Raw genomic sequence first — 17,434 nt, 5'->3', positions numbered from 1 at the left:
ACGTTGTGTGAAGTCCCTTTGTTGAGATCTCCAAAAAAAATTATGGGTGTGCCATCTAGACCCTTTTCATGAGATACTAGAATTTCTAAGAATCGTTTTTTAATATATTTTTTTAAGATTTTATTTATTTATTCATGAGAAACACAGAGAGAAGGAGGCAGAGACACAGGCAGAGGGAGAAGCAGGCTCCATGCAGGAAGCCCGACGTGGGACTCAATACCGGGTCTCCAGGATCACACTCCGGGCTGCAGGCGGCGCTAAACCACTGCGCCACTGGGGCTGCCCAATTTCTAAGAATCTTAATGTGGTATACCACAGCAACCTTAGAGGTAGCTCAAGGCAGAGAGGAGCCCGTTTCAGAAGAAAAAAAAAAAAAGTATGAGTGTGGCTGTTTTCAGAATGCATTATAAATTAATACGGAAGAAACACACAGTTTTTAAAAGCAAATTTTTTTGAAGATTTATTTTACAGAGAGAGAGAACACAAGCAGGGGGAGGGGACAGAGGGAGACAGAGAAGCAGGTTCCCCACGGAGCAGAGTCTGATGTGGGGCTCCATCCCAGAACCCTGGGGTTATGACCTGAGCCAAAAGCATAGGCTTAACTGACTGAGCCACCCATATGCCCCTTTTAAAAGCCATTTTACTAGGCTGAACTATAAGGGACAGGGAGAGCACAAAATGTAGAGGTCTTTGAATCCTGAAACTTCTCTTGTTGACATTTTCAGTTAAAAACATGGGCCACTTTTATGGAAAAAAGCTAACTCAGACTTTGAAAGAAAAATATAGCCCAAGGGTGAGAGCCAAGAGTTGTGGAGAATTAAGTTGAGGGAAGAGGGGATGCCTGGGTCGCTCAGCAGTTGAATGTCTGCCTTTGGCTCAGGGCATGATCCCCTGGTCTGGGTTGGAGTCCTGCAGGGGCCTCCCTGTAGGGAGCCTGCTTCTCCTTCTGCCTATGTCTCTGCCCCTCTCTGGGTCTCTTATGAATAAATAAAATCTTAAAAAAAAAAAATTCCAGGGAAGAGGATTATTTAGAATCTGTATAGACCTGGTACTACTATGTGACTCCCATTTCCCCTTTTTTAGAATGGGAGATAGTCATACGGTCTCACAACTGTGTGTTTGGTGTGTGTAAGACCTATGAACTAATACTAGCTCTAGTTCATACTAATTAGTACTAATACTACATAGCTCTTTAGACTGAGAAGTACTCTACACAAGGAACCCCAATCAAGGAGCCAAATATGTACTTGGACCTGATTTCGATAATGGGATCCTGGGGCTCACGCCTGATCTGGAAGCAACAACAGGATAATATTGGAATTTTGGGGAGTATTTTGCATGTGGGAGGAATATAGTTTTTAAAATCATTTAAAATTTATCCAGGGCTGATATACTGTATTACTTAAGTTCTGTTACGTAGGTTATACCTACAATAAGTGGACAACTGCAATGAATAAAATCTCTCTGTGGAAAGAAATGGGTTGTCATAACAATGGTTTCTATCACCCATCTGTATTTGCTGTGGGAGAGCCTAAGAAATGTTCTTTATTCTCAGAAGCCTTGTGAAACAATGTGATACTGTATCTACATTAGGTCCTTGAATTATTGGCCACATATACATAGGAGTCAAACAAGGAAGGGGGGGGAGGAAGTCATGAAAAACTAAAAAACAGATTGTGTTTTGAAAATAACTACAGCAAAAGCTACATACCTTTCTAGAAGGCATTTGAGTAATATATGTTCACTTTTTCCCAAGTACTCCAGAGGGTAACATTTTAACCTCTCTACTTAGGTAAATATATCAAGCATCAAAATACTTCAGAGTATTCTTGACCAGGCCACTTCATTCAACAGAGCAGCTCTGTCATTAAGTACTATGTGGTTTAGAGATCCCTGGGTGGCTCAGCGGTTTAGCGCCTGCCTTCCGCCCATGGTGTGATCCTAGAGTCCTGGGATTGAGTCCCACATCAGGCTTGCTGCATGGAGCCTCCTTCTCCCTCTGCCTATGTCTCTGCCTCTCTCTGTGTCTCTTGAACAAATAAATAAAATCTTTAAAAAAAAAAAAAGTACTATGTGGCTTAAAGATACAGATTCGCTCTCTCTTTGGTATCCTATTACTCCGTGGGGTTCAAAGGAGTTTGGAAAAATATTACCTCCTTCTTCCCTTCTTCCATGTTAAACTTTTGTATATTCTATTCTATTCCATGGATGTTCCACAATTTACTTAGCATTTACCTACTAATTAACATTTAGATTTCCAGTTCTTTCTCCAGATAGTTCAATAAATATCTAGGTGCACATATTTATGTGCAGAGGTGCTTTTATTCTTATAGGATTTCTTAAAAGTAAGACTGCTTAGTGAAAGTAGGTGTATTCAAGCTTGACATGCATATCTAGGTGACTCTGTCCCACCTTACTTCTACCAGCAGTGTTCTGGTATGCCTGTTTCCTTGCATCTCCACCAAACTGAGGTTGTCCCTTGATTTTATGCCATTCTGACAGATGAAAAGTGGATGTATCATGTTGTTGTTTTTCTTCCCCCCAAACATTCCTTTAACCATTAGTGAGGATGAACATACTTTATAACTTGCTCTTTTTTTCAATGTCCTGTTCTGTGAATTGATTTCTCCAATAATTTATCATTTTTAAGTTCTCTTTGCATATATAGACATTAATAATTTTCCCATTACTATACAAATATTTATGGTCTACCTGTTTTTTTGTTTTTTGTTTTAACATTGACGATGGTCTCCTGCCATGATATCAAGGGTTTTTATTTAGTAAAATAAAATAGAATCTAGTTAGATTACTAAGTTAGTAATCTAGATAACTAATCAACTAGTTATCATTAACTAGTTGAAGAAGAGTCTGAGATGTGTATGTTTGTCTGGTTCTTCAACCCTACTAAAAAGTTCATCACCATTTTAAGATCGTATAAAGATTTCCTTAAAGTGGGCATCTTTGTATTGTGCTCTGACTGTTGAGACTGGTGTGAAAAATTCTTGTAATTTTTTTTAAAAGTCATTTAAAAAAAAAAAAAAAAAAGGAGAAACCAGGGCAGCCCAGGTGGCTCAGCGGTTTAGCGCCACCTTCAGCCCAGGGCCTAATCCTGGAGGCCCGGGATGGAGTCCCATGTCAGGCTCCCTGCACGGACCCTGTTTTCCCTCTGCCTGTGTCTCTGCCTCTCTATGTCTCTAATGAATAAATAAATAAAATCTTAAAGAAAAAAAAAAAGGAGAAACCAATCTCGGCAGAACAAAGAGAACAAGGAGGATAGAATTGACTGTCCCATAATTCTGCATAAGAAAAATCCTCCATTTCAGAAAATAAGATTTGCAATGTTGTGAACTTTTCCATCATTACAAAGCCACATTCTCAGAGAATACATAATTTGAAAAATGTATTTTGATGTACCCATTCCATTACTATAGATAAAATTTTACATGTATGTACATCATTTTAATACTTACATATACATTTTAACTTTTTATTCTCACCTTTTTTTGAATAACATTTAACTATTAAGTTAAAAAAGATTATAGAAAAAGAACAAGGTATTTAGGAAAATTAATGTTTCCTATATTTACTAAATATAAATACAGAAACTCTCTATTTTAAAATGTCACATACTTTAAATCAACTAAAGGTGCATAAATATTACTTAAAACAATAGCATGCTAAAAAAAAGTCACTGCATGATTGTTTATTTAAAATATTATGACTCTGATGTAAATACATATGGGCTTACATAATTACTCATATAAACCCTCAATTAAAATGCTTAATTGTTCATCCACAATGCCTTTTTCCTAATAAGCATAATAAATTTTCTATCTCACTGAAAGTGTTTAAAGCTTTTTAAATCTTGATTTGTGCAGTTACTGAAAAATAACTTAAGCTTAACTACATCACACAGCAGGATCGCTTGCAATGCTGTCACAGATTTATCCATGGCAAAATAGTCACATATCGTTACTGTTATTGCACAGTTATAGATACAGGTTATTATGTGCACATAAACTCTCTACATAATCAATGACAGTGCAGTTTCACTGCAACTAGCTTAACACATTTAAAATTATGAATACAATTTACAAAATCTTTAACAATATACTTTTAAAAGTATCCTGAGGATATTACAAAATTCATTTTACCAGCCCTTCATTTCTTCGCTTTGCCTCTTTAATTTCCAAGATAATAGTTGTCCATATTTTGTTACATAAAAATGTCTTTATAGTTCCTATTAACAAAATATATTTAAGCTACATAGTATATAATTGTCCCTTAAATACTTAGTCCCATCTGCCTCCAGTCTCCTCTGAAATCAAGTATTTATCAAGTTGTCTATAATTTTTAATCAGAAAAGGTATAGCACAAAACAGACAGAAATAGGGTTATTAGCACATTTAAGTTAAAAGCATTGTGCATTTTTAATATTTTGGTCATATTTTATAGTAAAATAATATATTTTGGCAAAAATAATAAAATATAAGGTCTAGTTTATTTTCTTTTAATGGTAGATCTGGCAGGTATTTTACATTTGTAAGTATTATCTATTTAATTTGACTGTTCTCACATTTGTTTCTAAAAACACTGCTATAAGGTGTTCAGAACTTTGAGACTAAAAGCACCTAAAAATAAAAAAGTAAGGAAAATGGTGCTCTAAAATCTTTTGACAATTTTATAAACTTACTTTTAAGTGTCTCATATATGCCAACACAGAATCATTATTGCCTCCTAAGACTTATTTGACTCAAGATAATCTTTAAAATAATGATCTTGGACATCTTCCTGAAATTATCTGAAAATTAGGATGGGAATTCAAAAATTAAGAACAACAACAAAAAAGGAGAAACAGATGCAAAAAAAGTTGCTATTCTAGTGGCAGTTGTTATGGCACAAAAACACATGAAAAGATTTGTAATTTTCTCTGATATATACACAAACTAAGTTCAAAAAAGATGTGTAAGATATATTACATATATACACACACACTTGGGCTCCAGACAGGAAATGGAGAACTTTACATACTAAGGCCATTTGGGTCATCTATCACTCAAGTCCCAAATGACAGTTTTTAATGAAGATGTTCATTATGTTTTTTATTCTTGCCCAGTTTTCAAGTTATCATTAACTAATTGAAGAAGAGTCTGAGATGTGTATGTTTGAAAAAAGAAATGAGTGTGGTCAATTGATGACTGATGTCAACTGCCTTACATAAAGAGTATTTTTACTGTTAAAGAAATTCATACAGAGACATCTGCAGAAGAGTTTATCAACAATAACACAAAACTCCTTTAACACTATGACATACCCACTCTAACATACTATAAATATGTATTATTACAGTATTATTTATACATTCTACTTTAGGCAATATAGTCTAATTCTGAATGACCTTGTTAATTTTTAAGGCATCAGTGCATCAAGGGCAAAGCTCCATAAAATAAATATGAAAAGAAAGCATTAGCTTATCTGTGGCAGAGAGAGTGATCACTGTACATTATAGTTGTTGGCCACTTCCATGGAATAGAGAATAAATTTTACATCTTATTGTCAAAATGTTATAGCATTAATTTTACATCATTTTTCAACACTTCATTTAATGGGCTAAACTGATCCGGGAGTATTCTCATTTTCATTGTTCCATCAGCTCCACAGGAAAAAATGTGATTTGCTGGCCCTGTCTCAATTTGCATCACTCCAGTTCCAATATTTCTGAAAATGGACTGCCGGGCATGTTCATTGATAAAAGTGTGAAGAAGACTAAAGGTAGACAGACTCCAAATCTGAAAGATAGTAGGAAAAATATTAAAAATTGAGGTACCAATTTTAATAATCCAAATGAAAATTTGGATTATTAAATCCAAATGAAAAATTTAGGCCTGTTTTCTTGTACACATAAGGAATTTCTAGAACAAAGATGGAAAGAAACCTCCATAAGCCTAAGGTCATACATAACCTCTTGACTCTTTTTTTTTTTTTTTCAGTTTTTCAGTTTTTTTCAGTTTTCCAAATCCTTTTGATATTATTACATTCTTCAAAATCCATCCATTTAGAAAGGGAAGGATTTTAAACCTTGCACTGGAGAGAAGAACTGAGGTACAGGAGGTTAAGTGTACAAGGCTATAGAAATCTGTAGTATCATAGGGACCCTCAGAAGTTTGTGCTGTGTAGTTTATAATGGGGTAATCCTGTATAATACCCAGCAAAACTATGTTCCAACTCAAGATAAATTATCATAACTTTAGTATACTTAATTTACTAAGATTTTCATTTTCAAAGTAGCCTAACTTACTGAATAGTCTCACTTGGGGCTCAAACAATGGATTCTAAGAATGCAGGCTCCTTCAGTGGGTCACTGACCATTACAATAACTTACTGACTAATCTTTTTTTTTTTTTTTTTTTGCTTACTGACTAATCTAAAGTGACTTCTCCCTGCAGATCTTTCCAAATGTGGCCAGAGGACCCTCCATCATGAGTGCTAGGTATATATTATAAAAATACACATTCCTGAGCTTAGAGTTACCATCTGACTATTTCTGAGATGGGATGCATTTTAATAAGATGCTTCACATTTTAAACAACCTCTCAGTTTTAAACACAGTGGAGTTTGAGGACAGGGCTTATTCGGGTACATTCAGAATTCTTCAATCAGCCACTGAGTAGCCAGATGCTATGCTATAAATGAAAAAAAAAAGGGGTAGCAATTCAGGATAAAGGAATATGTTAGTACATTTCACAGTACCTGAAACTGAGTTCAGTAATAACTCTGAAACTGGAAGTCAAGACTAATTCCAATGTCTGAAATATGTTTGTATCTACAGAAAATCAAGTTCTTTTGCACATTAATCAAGCATATTTGAAAACAACTGAAAAACAGACAATTTCAAGTTAAATATTATTTCATTTATTAAAAGTTTTATTAAACAGCAACCAACATGTTGACCAAAATAGGAGTTAATATCTCTATTATTTAAACAGACTGGTATGATTAAAGACTTAGGGTTTCTGAAGATGACTTTTCATTTTGTAGATACTGTGGCATTACTGTACTTACCTTTATGTTGCCTTCAGCAGATCCTGTGACAAAGTACTCTTCCGTTGGATCAATAGCAATGGCTTTAACAGGAGAATCATGGCTCTGGAATAGCTGCCTCTGCTGTCGTTGCCGAAGGTCAAATGCACATGTAAAGCCTTTTCTTCCACCTGATATTAGTAGCTGATGTTTTGGAGCATATGCTAAAACAGTAGCTCCACTATCATGGCATGTAAAAGCTAAAAATTAAAATAAAATAAAATAACATAACATAGAAAAGTAAAAGCCATTTAATGTTATAAGAAACAGACTTCTGGCTTTTGGCCAAGGTAGAATGATAGATCACCAGACTTACCCACCTACCTGAAACAATTTAAAAAATTAAATGATACATAGGGAACAATGGTTTGAGACACTGGATATCAGGCAAAGAAAAATGATCTCTAATAGATGGGAAGCAAACTCTGGGGGAGCTATACAATTGCCTCTGTTTATTGACTATAGAGTGTTTTCTGGCCATGGCACAAGGGGACCCCAAGTTGGTCTGGGTTCCTATTCCCACCAGCCATAGTGGAAAACCTCATAATTCATAAGGCACAGAATACTCAGAAGGGTTTGCCTCAGGAGTAGGTAAAATTAATAATGCCTAGTATCTACTACAAAATCAACAGGCATGCAAAGAAGCAGGAAAATACAATCCATAAGGAGAAGAAAATCTTTTTTTTTTTAAGATCTTATTTATTTATTCATGAGACACAGAGAGAGAGAGAGAGAAAGAGAGAGAGACTGAGAGAGAGAGAGAGGCAGAGACACAGGCAGAAGGAGAAGCAGGCTCCATGCAGGGAGCCCAATGTGAGACTCGATCCCAGGACTCCAGGATCACACCCTGGGCCAAAGGCAGGTGCTAAACTGCTGAGCCACCGAGGGATCCCAAGTAGAAGAAAATCTATCCACTGAAAATAACCCAGAAATTACAGAGATGATAGAATTAGTAGACAAAGAAATTAAAAGTCATTATAACTGTATCCCTTATGTTCAAAAAGCTGGATAAAAGATCAAGCTTGTTAAGTAGAGACATGAAAAATATAAAAAATAGAGATACAAATAAAAAGTCCAGAGATTAAAAACTACAACATTCAAATGAAAAATGTTTAAATTTAAAGGCAGATTAAACAATGCAAAAAAAAACAAAAAACAAAAAACACCACCCAACTAGCGAACTTGAAGACATACATACCCTTGTAAGTATCAGAAACACATAAATACAAGAAATATTTTTTCTTAAAAAAAAAATTTTCCCCTAACAAATCTTGGCTGGGAGTTTTGACTAGTGTTGCATTTAATCTGTAAAGTTCGGAGGCAGTGACATCTCAACAATGGATGTGGACTAGCTCTCCATTTATTTAGATCTTTGGTTTCTTTTTATTTTTTTATTTTTTTTTCTAGTTTTCCCCAACAGAGGCTATACATATTTTGTTAGATTCACACCTCAGTATTTCATTATTTTTGGTGCTATTATAAATAGTGATTTTTTTAAAATTTCAATTCCAATTATTCATAGCCGGCATATATGAAAGCAAATGACTTTAGTATGTTATCTGGTATTTCATGATTCTATCATACTTGCACATTAGTTCCAAAAGTGTTTATTTATTTATTTTTGTAGATTCTTTAAGATTTTCTACACAACCATGTCATCTGTGAATAAAGGCAGTTTTATTTCTTCTCTTCCAAATGTATACCTTTTGTTTCCTTTTCTTGTTTTATTGCATTAGTTAGAATTCCCAGTACAATGCTGAATATGATTAGAGAAGGTATATAATACTGTACAATAACTGATGTTCACAATGCAGACCTGTGCCTGTCAGATCCAAAATAAAGACATATGATTTTCATATTATCTCTGTTCTACTACGGTCTCTCATCAGCTCATAAGCTAATTATATATCTTGCATTTTTCTGCTTTCCAACTCTGTGCCATTGTGGGCAAAATAAACCTCACTGGCTAATAAATATGCGTCATTAAAGACAAATCCATTAAAAAAACTCTTTAAGTTTATGAATTTCTTGACTTCCAAAATTTATAAAATGCTTTCAAAACTTACCATGGACTAAACTATTGGCAGGTGCTACAAGAGTATCCCACAAACATATGTTCCTGGAAAAAAAAAAAAAAAAAGACTTGAGTGACACAAAATTTTAACAACAGAATAAAAAGTAAGCTTGTCTCAAATAGGTATATAACATTTGAACCTTGCTCTCACAAAAAGTTCTTAAATTTATAAAAGAACCAAATATAAGTATCCAATGTATTTATTCCTGATTAATTTTTATACAAAATTAAAAAAAAAAACTACTAACTTACAAAACTGAGTAATTTTAGACTGACATGTATTTACAAATAATTACTACATAAAGCCTGAACGCAGAAACTTCTTTTTGTATTTGCTGATTCTCTAACAAATGGACTGACATACACCAATAGCAGGATACTCTGAATTTTCCAAGCACAAAGAAAGCTTATTCCTGCTATGAATGGGAGCAGCTTTTACTCCTTTCTATGAGTTGCAAAGGAAGCACCAATATATGTAAAAATTTCTATGCAAGATGGGCTAAAGATTCCATATTCCTACAATCCAATTTCTAGTGCAAAGTGAGGCCTCACAGAGAAATAGAAAAGCTCAGCAATCTCAGTAGGCATTCACTCAGAATTCTGCTGTATGAGGGAAGTGAAACAGGGGATTGTGGAGATTGAGATAGGAAGGAGACATTTTCTTACATATTTAAGATTTGGGAGGAGATGAGGATAGGCTGCCACTCACTAGCTATTATACAACTAAAAAGTCTTTGAGTTTCTTGTTTTCTTCTTATTGTGAAATGCTAATAATATCTACTTAATAGAGCCACCATGAGGATTAACAAAAGAGCAGGATCAATAAATAATAGTTCTTTTTTTGCTTCAAGCTTGCTTAATGCATAAGGAATAATACTACAGTGAAAATTAATTTTGCTATCAAATCCTTTTCTCCTAAAGTCTTAACAACAGGATATTAATAATACAGAAGGAATGGATTTTGTTTTTAATGCCACCAGAATTTCCTTAGCTTTATAAATAGAAAACTAAAAATGCTCTAAGAAACAAGTGTTTATAATAAAAATACTGAAAAGCTTAACTGTGAAAACATTATTGAGACACAAAAATATAAAGCAAATAAAGAATAAGGTTCAGCTATACAGATACATACTTAAATTTCAGTTATAATCTCTTACCTATTGTCAGTTGAAAGACCAGCTGTAGCTATCAAAGAGGAGGAACTAACAAACACAAAATCATTGGCTGTTTTGTTGTGACACTGCCAAGTCTGGAACAGTTAGAAATAAACAAATTTTATTGCTATCCTTAGCAACTTTATGACCAAGTACATGCATTAATCAAAAAGGGATCATGTAATTTGTGGCTTACTTAAACCTCTTGGGTCTTCCTCCCTACCCCCAAACTTTAGACAAATTTCAAGAGTAATACAGAGAATTCTATACACCGTTTACCCAGATTCACCAATTTTGAACATTCTGCCACATTTGTTTTCCTCTCCTTTTCTCTCTCTCTCACACACACACACTTTCCTTTGAACCATATGTATTATAAGTCTTTACGAGACCTTGTGTTTTTTATTCATTTAAAAGTTCAAAAGAAAACAAAAAGAGGTTAAATGTTAAATATTTTCAGAATATGTGAACATTTTTTCTTAGAAAAAGCTAGAATTTTAGATTATTATTTTTCAGAAATGTTTAAACTCAAATAATTTTTCAAATATGTAACAACATATTAAGTCAAAAAAATTAGAAAACTTAAAATGTTTCTGAACACTCCATCAAACAGTAACCTGAGAGGTTTAGTCTATTACAAAGACTTCCAAGATAATTTGTTCAGATGTTTCTCTTCAATAAAAAAATGATTTAAGTATGTCAAAACCATCACATTTAAGATTTTTCTTTTGAGTCACTTCCCCATTGCCCCTGACTACCACTGGAGCTGGGCTAGATGGTATGTCCTTAACACAAACAAAATACACTTTAACCCCACAAATCCAGTAATGTACATTTTCAATCTAATTTGTCTTTTTAGAACTTAAAAAAAAAAGGCAGGCCCTTAGGGAACATAAACATATTTAAATCTTTTTTTTAACATATTTAAATCTATTATTGGCTTAGTGAAAATATGAAGAAATAAATCTTTCATAGCACCCTCACCAATCTCCTCCTTACCTGCTTTCACTTAGATCAGTACCATACTCCGTAATTTAACCTTGAGTGAATTACCAGAACCTTAACTCATATTCTTAATATTTTCCTAATAGGTATTGTTTAGTCCTATAAAGGGCCTAAAGAATATATAAAATAAAAATCAGTGTTCTATGAAGCTTTAGAAGGTTCATTAAACCTGTGTATTCCTGAATAAAGATGTAGCTTTTTTTTTTTTTTTTTTTTTTTTTTTTTTTTTTTTTTAAGACACAGGTAAAGGTAAGGGGTGCCTGGGTGGTTCAGTTAGTTAAACTCTGATTCTTGATTTCAGCTTGGATCATGATACCAGGCTTGTGAGATTGAACCGTGTATTGGGCTCTGTGCTCAGCACAGAGTCTGTCTGTCCCTCTATGTCTGCTCTTTCTAGAAAGAAAGAAAGAAAGAAAGAAAGAAAGAAAGAAAGAAAGAAAGAAAGAAAGAAAGAAAGAAAGAAAGAAAGAAAGAAAGAAAGAAAGAAAGAAAGAAAGAAAGAAAGAAAGAAAGAAAGAAAGAAAAGAAAAGAAAAGAAAAGAAAAGAAAAGAAAAGAAAAGAAAAGAGAAAAGAAAAGAAAAAAAGAGAAAGAAAGAAAAGAAAAAGGAAAGGAAAGGAAAAGGAAAAGGAAAAGGAAAAGGAAAAGGAAAAGGAAGAAAAAAGAAAGAGAGAGAGAGAGAGAGAGACGGGCAAAAAGAAATAATTGTTCCAGCTATAGCATATCCTTTCTACTTTGTTCATAAGGGATAATTAAAAAAAAAAAAAACAAACAAACAAACCCATGAGATGCGTGGTCTATTGACCATTCTTTTTAAGTATAATCCCCAATGTAGCTTAGTGAGGCTGGAAAAGAGCTTGAATAGCCCATAGCTTCCATGGGTATCCGGAGGTACCATGTTTGGTCGATACAGGTTAATTTTCCAGGTTTCCAGAGACTAAGAATTTTAAACCTCACAGACTATTTTTCACGTAATACAAGGACAGAAGCTTATAGTAAACTGACTGAATACACAGAACTAAATGGATTTTACTTTTTGCTTTAATATTTATTGCCTCAAATATATATTCTTGTTCTCTTAAAAATAAAAATAAAAATTCAAAGATTGCCTGGGTGGCTCAGTCAGTTAAGCATCCTGCTTGATTTTGGCACAGGTCATGATCTCAGGGTTGTGACACTGAGCCCCATGTAGGTTTCTTTTTTTTTTTTTTTTTTTTTAATGATAGTCACACACACAGAGAGAGAGAGAGAGAGAGAGGCAGAGACACAGGCAGAGGGAGAAGCAGGCTCCATGTACCGGGAGCCTGATGTGGGATTCGATCCCGGGTCTCCAGGATCGCGCCCTGGGCCAAAGGCAGGCGCCAAACCGCTGCGCCACCCAGGGATCCCCCCATGTAGGTTTCTATGCTGGGCATGCAGCCTGCTTGGGATTCTCTCTCTCCCCCTGCCATTCTCCCCACATACTCTTTCTCTCTCTCTCTCAAAAATAACAAAAATAAAATAAAAATTCAAAAAAGTTTAAAGGAAAGCATTTTTGGCTTACCAGGTATGGCTTAGGCATGCTTCCAGTTACTGGACAACATTTCCAGTTTGTTTGATACAAACTTAAATATCCATCAGCATCAACTATTCCAAACTTAGAGAAAAAAAATTTTTAAGTATTTAATACAAATACAAAAGCACATATCAACCCCATACCTTACCTGGGACTCTCAAATTTTGATCTTAAATACTTAATTGATAAATTGACTTTTACTTCACCTACACATGGATCTAGCCCAGAAAAACATTTAGCTGCTGCTTAAAAGAATTTCAGGTGACAAAGAAGAACAAACATTAGGCACACATTTTATTATACCAACCAAAAGCACAGACTATATATTCTCTAAAAATACTCAAAAGATAGGATACTGAATTTACATATTTAATCGTGCAACAAATGTTTAGTATATAAAACAGAAAACTGTCACTATGAAAAAGGTAAATTAAGGACTTCTAGAAATACATGCGAAAATCATGTCAACATCAGTAGAAAGCAAAATAAAACAAAAATTATTACAGTAAAAGAATTTCCACTACGGGAACTCAGGGTAATTTGAGAAAATGCCAAAATTATCCAGTGAGAAATTATATGTTACACATATAAAAGGATGAGTAAGATTAAGCATTTTTTTCTATAGATTGCAAAAATAACATGTATATATAGTTTATGAAATAAAACAAATGTCTACTTTGGACTCTTGCCCTCTCCCATCTCCAGATCTAGCAACTCTTGACAATTTGATGTGTTCCATTTCAAATTTGGTCTATGATTAGGGCTGTTTAAAAAATGAGAACCATAATAAATATACAGTTCCACAATTACATTTTTTACTTATTACAGCCATCTTTTCATATCCATACATTTAATCTACTTTATTCTTATGTTGTGTAGTATTACACTATACAGTTGTATTATAACTTTTGAAAACTTTTTCCTTAGAGACAGTTTCCAATTTTCCCTATTACAAAGTGCTGCTTTAAATATTCTGGTACATGTACCTTTGAGTATTTATGTAAGATAGATAATCTAGAAAAGGGAAAGCTGCACATCATTTAAAACTGGCAGGTAAAACTAAAATTTAACCCTAAGTGGTAATGTCAATTTATATACCCATTTTTCTTACACATTAGTCAACCCTGCTTATTACTAAAACTTCAAATATTTGTTGGTATATACAAAAGGAAGATTAATTTTTAATGTGAATTTCTTCAATTATTAGGATTATTGGCCATGCATAGTTGTTTCATAAAATGACCTGATCATATCCTTTATCTACTTCTCTACTGTCTTTAAATAAATTTGACTAATAAGGTGAATATTAGAAATCTTAATCGACTGTTTACTGTATTTGTTACAGATATTTTCCCAAGGTCTATCCATTTTGTGATTTATCCTGTTTTCTGGAGTAGACCTAATGTATGGTCTTCAGAAAGGGTATATGGAATGTGTTAAGTCTGCACACTTAAAAAAATCTTGTTTAAAATATATTTTTCATGAAATTTGAACGACAGTTTGGACAGATAATGACACCTAATTCCCATTCATTGTCCATCAGAATTCTGTGAATACTGCTTCCCTATATGCTATTTCTATTTTTGAGTAGGCCAATGCCATTAATTTCAGAGGGGAGGGGTGGAGAGGTTCTAAGGAACCATTTTATCCCTACTCCTTCCTAGAAGCTGTCTTTATCCTTGGATTAAAAAAACAAAAATCAAATCATCAGGGTGTGTCTAGGCATGTAATGTTTCTCAACACTTAGGCCTAGTACTTGGTAGGTTCTTGTCAAAAATTCTGTTTTTCTTTGTTTTGGGGATATTTTTATTTTAAGAATTCCTTTGAATATAATGTTTCTTTCTATTTCAAAAATTTTTCCTTCTGAAATATCTTTTAAATGTCTTTTATAAATTTTCCTGGATCTAGCCTTAATTTGCCTCTTGTATTATTTTCATCATAGAGTAATTTCCTAATTTGTTCTTCCTAGTCACAAACTTGATTTTCAACTATTTTCATTCTGTGATTCAGCCCTTATAATGAGTAGTTCTACAAACCCAATTTTGGGAATCATGTGTTTTAAATTTCCAAAAATTCTTCCTTGTTCTTCTACTTTTATTTCATAGTAGCTTATATTTGTTTTAGAATGCAGTATATCTTCCTGAATCTAAGGAACTGTCCCCTACAGGTCATTATTCCACTTAATGCCTCTTTTTAGGCTCAATAACTTTAGGCAGCCCATTTCTGTTCATAATGGACAAACTGACCAGCATAACTGTCAACTGTTTTATTTACTATAGTAGGCTTCTGTGCCATTTGGCTCCTTCATGGCCATGGTGAATGGACAATTAGTTGACTATCTATTAAATATACTTGGAGAGGTAATGAAGAATAGTTTTTTGTACCTTCAAATAGCATATGTGGAAGGCTATGGTGAGCGTTAAGTCTAGACAATAATTCAGACTATAGAAGGTATAGAAGGCCATGCTAAAGAATATAGGCTTCCATATAAGAGCCTTGAAGGGCTCTTGAAATCATCAATAATGTGATCTCCCGTAGGGTGTAGTTATATAACTATATTATTTGTTATATAACTGTAGTAGCAACAGGAAGAATGCACTAGAAAGGTAAAGTTGAGGTACAGAGACTAGCTAAGGAGCAATATGATATAGACAACCAAAGTAGAAAAGCATGAGCGCTAAAGCATACTGATATGTTACACAACTGAAATTACAGTAGAACTCTAAAAGCTTCTAGATTAAATCCCCTCAATTCCCATTAAGGAGCAAAGAATGTTGCCAATTGGTATTAAGAAACCATATGCTCTCAAAAGTTATAGTTTCATAGCTACATGAGAAAGTTATCTTTGACTTTTGGGAACTGTAACAGAGTTAAGTGATAAATGTGGTAGGCAAGAAGGCTGTATGTAGCACATCATGATACAAAGAACACGTGAGAAGAGCGAAAGGTTTGGAAGTTGAAAGAAAAGAAAAGGCAAGATGGACCATTTGTGAGAGTGCTGTTTGTTTTTACTGAAGCTTGGCTCTGAAGACAAAGAGTAGGCTGATTTCCCCTTTAAATGTTGCTGAATGTGATAGTGAAATACCACAGCAGGCAGAGAGGCAGTCTGAGGAAAACAGGATTATGGGAAGTAAAGACAGTAAGGGATACTCTAGAGCAGGGTTGAAAAACCTTTACTTAAAGGGTCATATCATAAATATTTCAGGCTTACTGTCTATAAGTCTTTGTTTTCCTGAACTCTGTTGTTGTAGTGGAAAATTAATCACAGAAAATAAATAATGAGTGAGGTAGCTCTGTTCTAATAAAACTTTTATTTACAAAACATGTGGCTAGGCCATGATTTGTTCATATGCTATTCTAGAGAGTCCTCAAAAATTTAATGTATGCACAAATCACAAAAGTATCTGGTTAAAATACAGATGGTGACTCAGTAGGTCTGTAGTAGAGTCAATAATCTGAATTTTTAATAAGCTCTCAGATTTTACTTGCTACTTGACCATACTTTGAGTACATTCCAGAAGACAAAGAAAGTAGAAGTATTTAATAAAAAATGTGTAATATATGATGGTTCTATAATCATTTGGTCCTAAAGCATCATTTAAGTGAATTTTAATGGATACATATACATACACAATACTCATATGCATAACACAAAAGGTCATTCCAAGAAGAACCAAATGAATGTAAGTATTATGAGAATGTAAAATTCTTTGAAAATAATTTTATAAAAAAGAATATAGAGTAATACTTTATCATTAGCTCATTGAGCTGTTCTCTCTTCAGAAATACAGACTAGTCACATTTATAAACTTCCAACAAAATCAAACCATATTCCCATTTGTGTTTGTATATACTACCTTATTTCCTTGATAGTTAAACCTCATTCTCGTAACTCTTGAATTGCCACCAGATCGAAAACAGGTTATTTGTTGAGAATGGCCCCATTCAAACATTCTGACACTTCCATCCTGAGCTCCAGTCAGATCTGCATAATAAGGAGCAAAAATTGCAAATTTAGGGACCCCTGGGTGACTCAGGGGTTGGGCACCTGCCTTTGGCTCAGGGTGTGATCCCGGGTCCGGGGATCGAGTCCCACATCGGGCTCCCTGAATGGAGCCTGCTTCGTCCTCTGCCTCTGTCTCTGCCTCTCTCTCTCTCTCTCTCTCTCTGTGTCTCTCATGAATAAACAAAATCTTTTAAAAAAATTGCAAATTTACTGCAGTAATCTTAGGAAGGTTTGTTTTTGAATCCAAGTAAAAACTTTAATGAAAGAAACACCTATGAAATGAATCAGTCAGTTTACATGAATTCACCTTTGTTACGAAATTTTGCTTGAATACTTTAATCTTAGAAAGATAATTTCATGATCTATTTTCATTTGAATAAGAATATACCCTCACGCTACAGGACAGAGGCAATTAAATCACAGTTCTGCAGTCTCACTTCCTTTTCAAATTATCTCAATGATGTTTTAATAACCTTTAATAAATACCTTGTATAATAACCACTTAACCAATTCCTGGGTGAATTAGAGTCAATTCTTATCAGTCACACTATTAATGTTTAA

At 34.0% G+C, this 17,434-nt stretch overlaps 1 protein-coding gene across 8 annotated transcripts in view; it reads right to left on the bottom strand.

The window, feature by feature from the left end:
* Positions 1–3,688: 3,688 nt before the first annotated feature.
* Positions 3,689–17,434, bottom strand: part of DMXL1 (Dmx like 1) — a 126,597-nt gene continuing 112,851 nt past the window's right edge. For all 8 annotated transcript variants that reach the window (XM_077911310.1, XM_077911305.1, XM_077911306.1 and 5 more), the window contains 6 exons: positions 16,725–16,852; positions 12,856–12,948; positions 10,312–10,403; positions 9,147–9,199; positions 7,063–7,280; positions 3,689–5,789 (listed from right to left, as the gene is read on the bottom strand). In XM_077911310.1, coding sequence (XP_077767436.1) covers positions 5,565–5,789; positions 7,063–7,280; positions 9,147–9,199; positions 10,312–10,403; positions 12,856–12,948; positions 16,725–16,852 — 809 coding nt within the window. In that variant the 3' untranslated portion in view covers positions 3,689–5,564. The remainder of the gene's footprint in view (positions 5,790–7,062; positions 7,281–9,146; positions 9,200–10,311; positions 10,404–12,855; positions 12,949–16,724; positions 16,853–17,434) is intronic.

The sequence above is a fragment of the Canis aureus genome, chromosome 10 (genome assembly GCF_053574225.1).
Source record: "Canis aureus isolate CA01 chromosome 10, VMU_Caureus_v.1.0, whole genome shotgun sequence".
NCBI classification, from domain to species: Eukaryota; Metazoa; Chordata; class Mammalia; order Carnivora; family Canidae; genus Canis; species Canis aureus.
The sequence above is the reverse complement of the archived record's forward strand: the minus strand, read 5'-3'. Positions and strand labels throughout refer to the sequence as shown.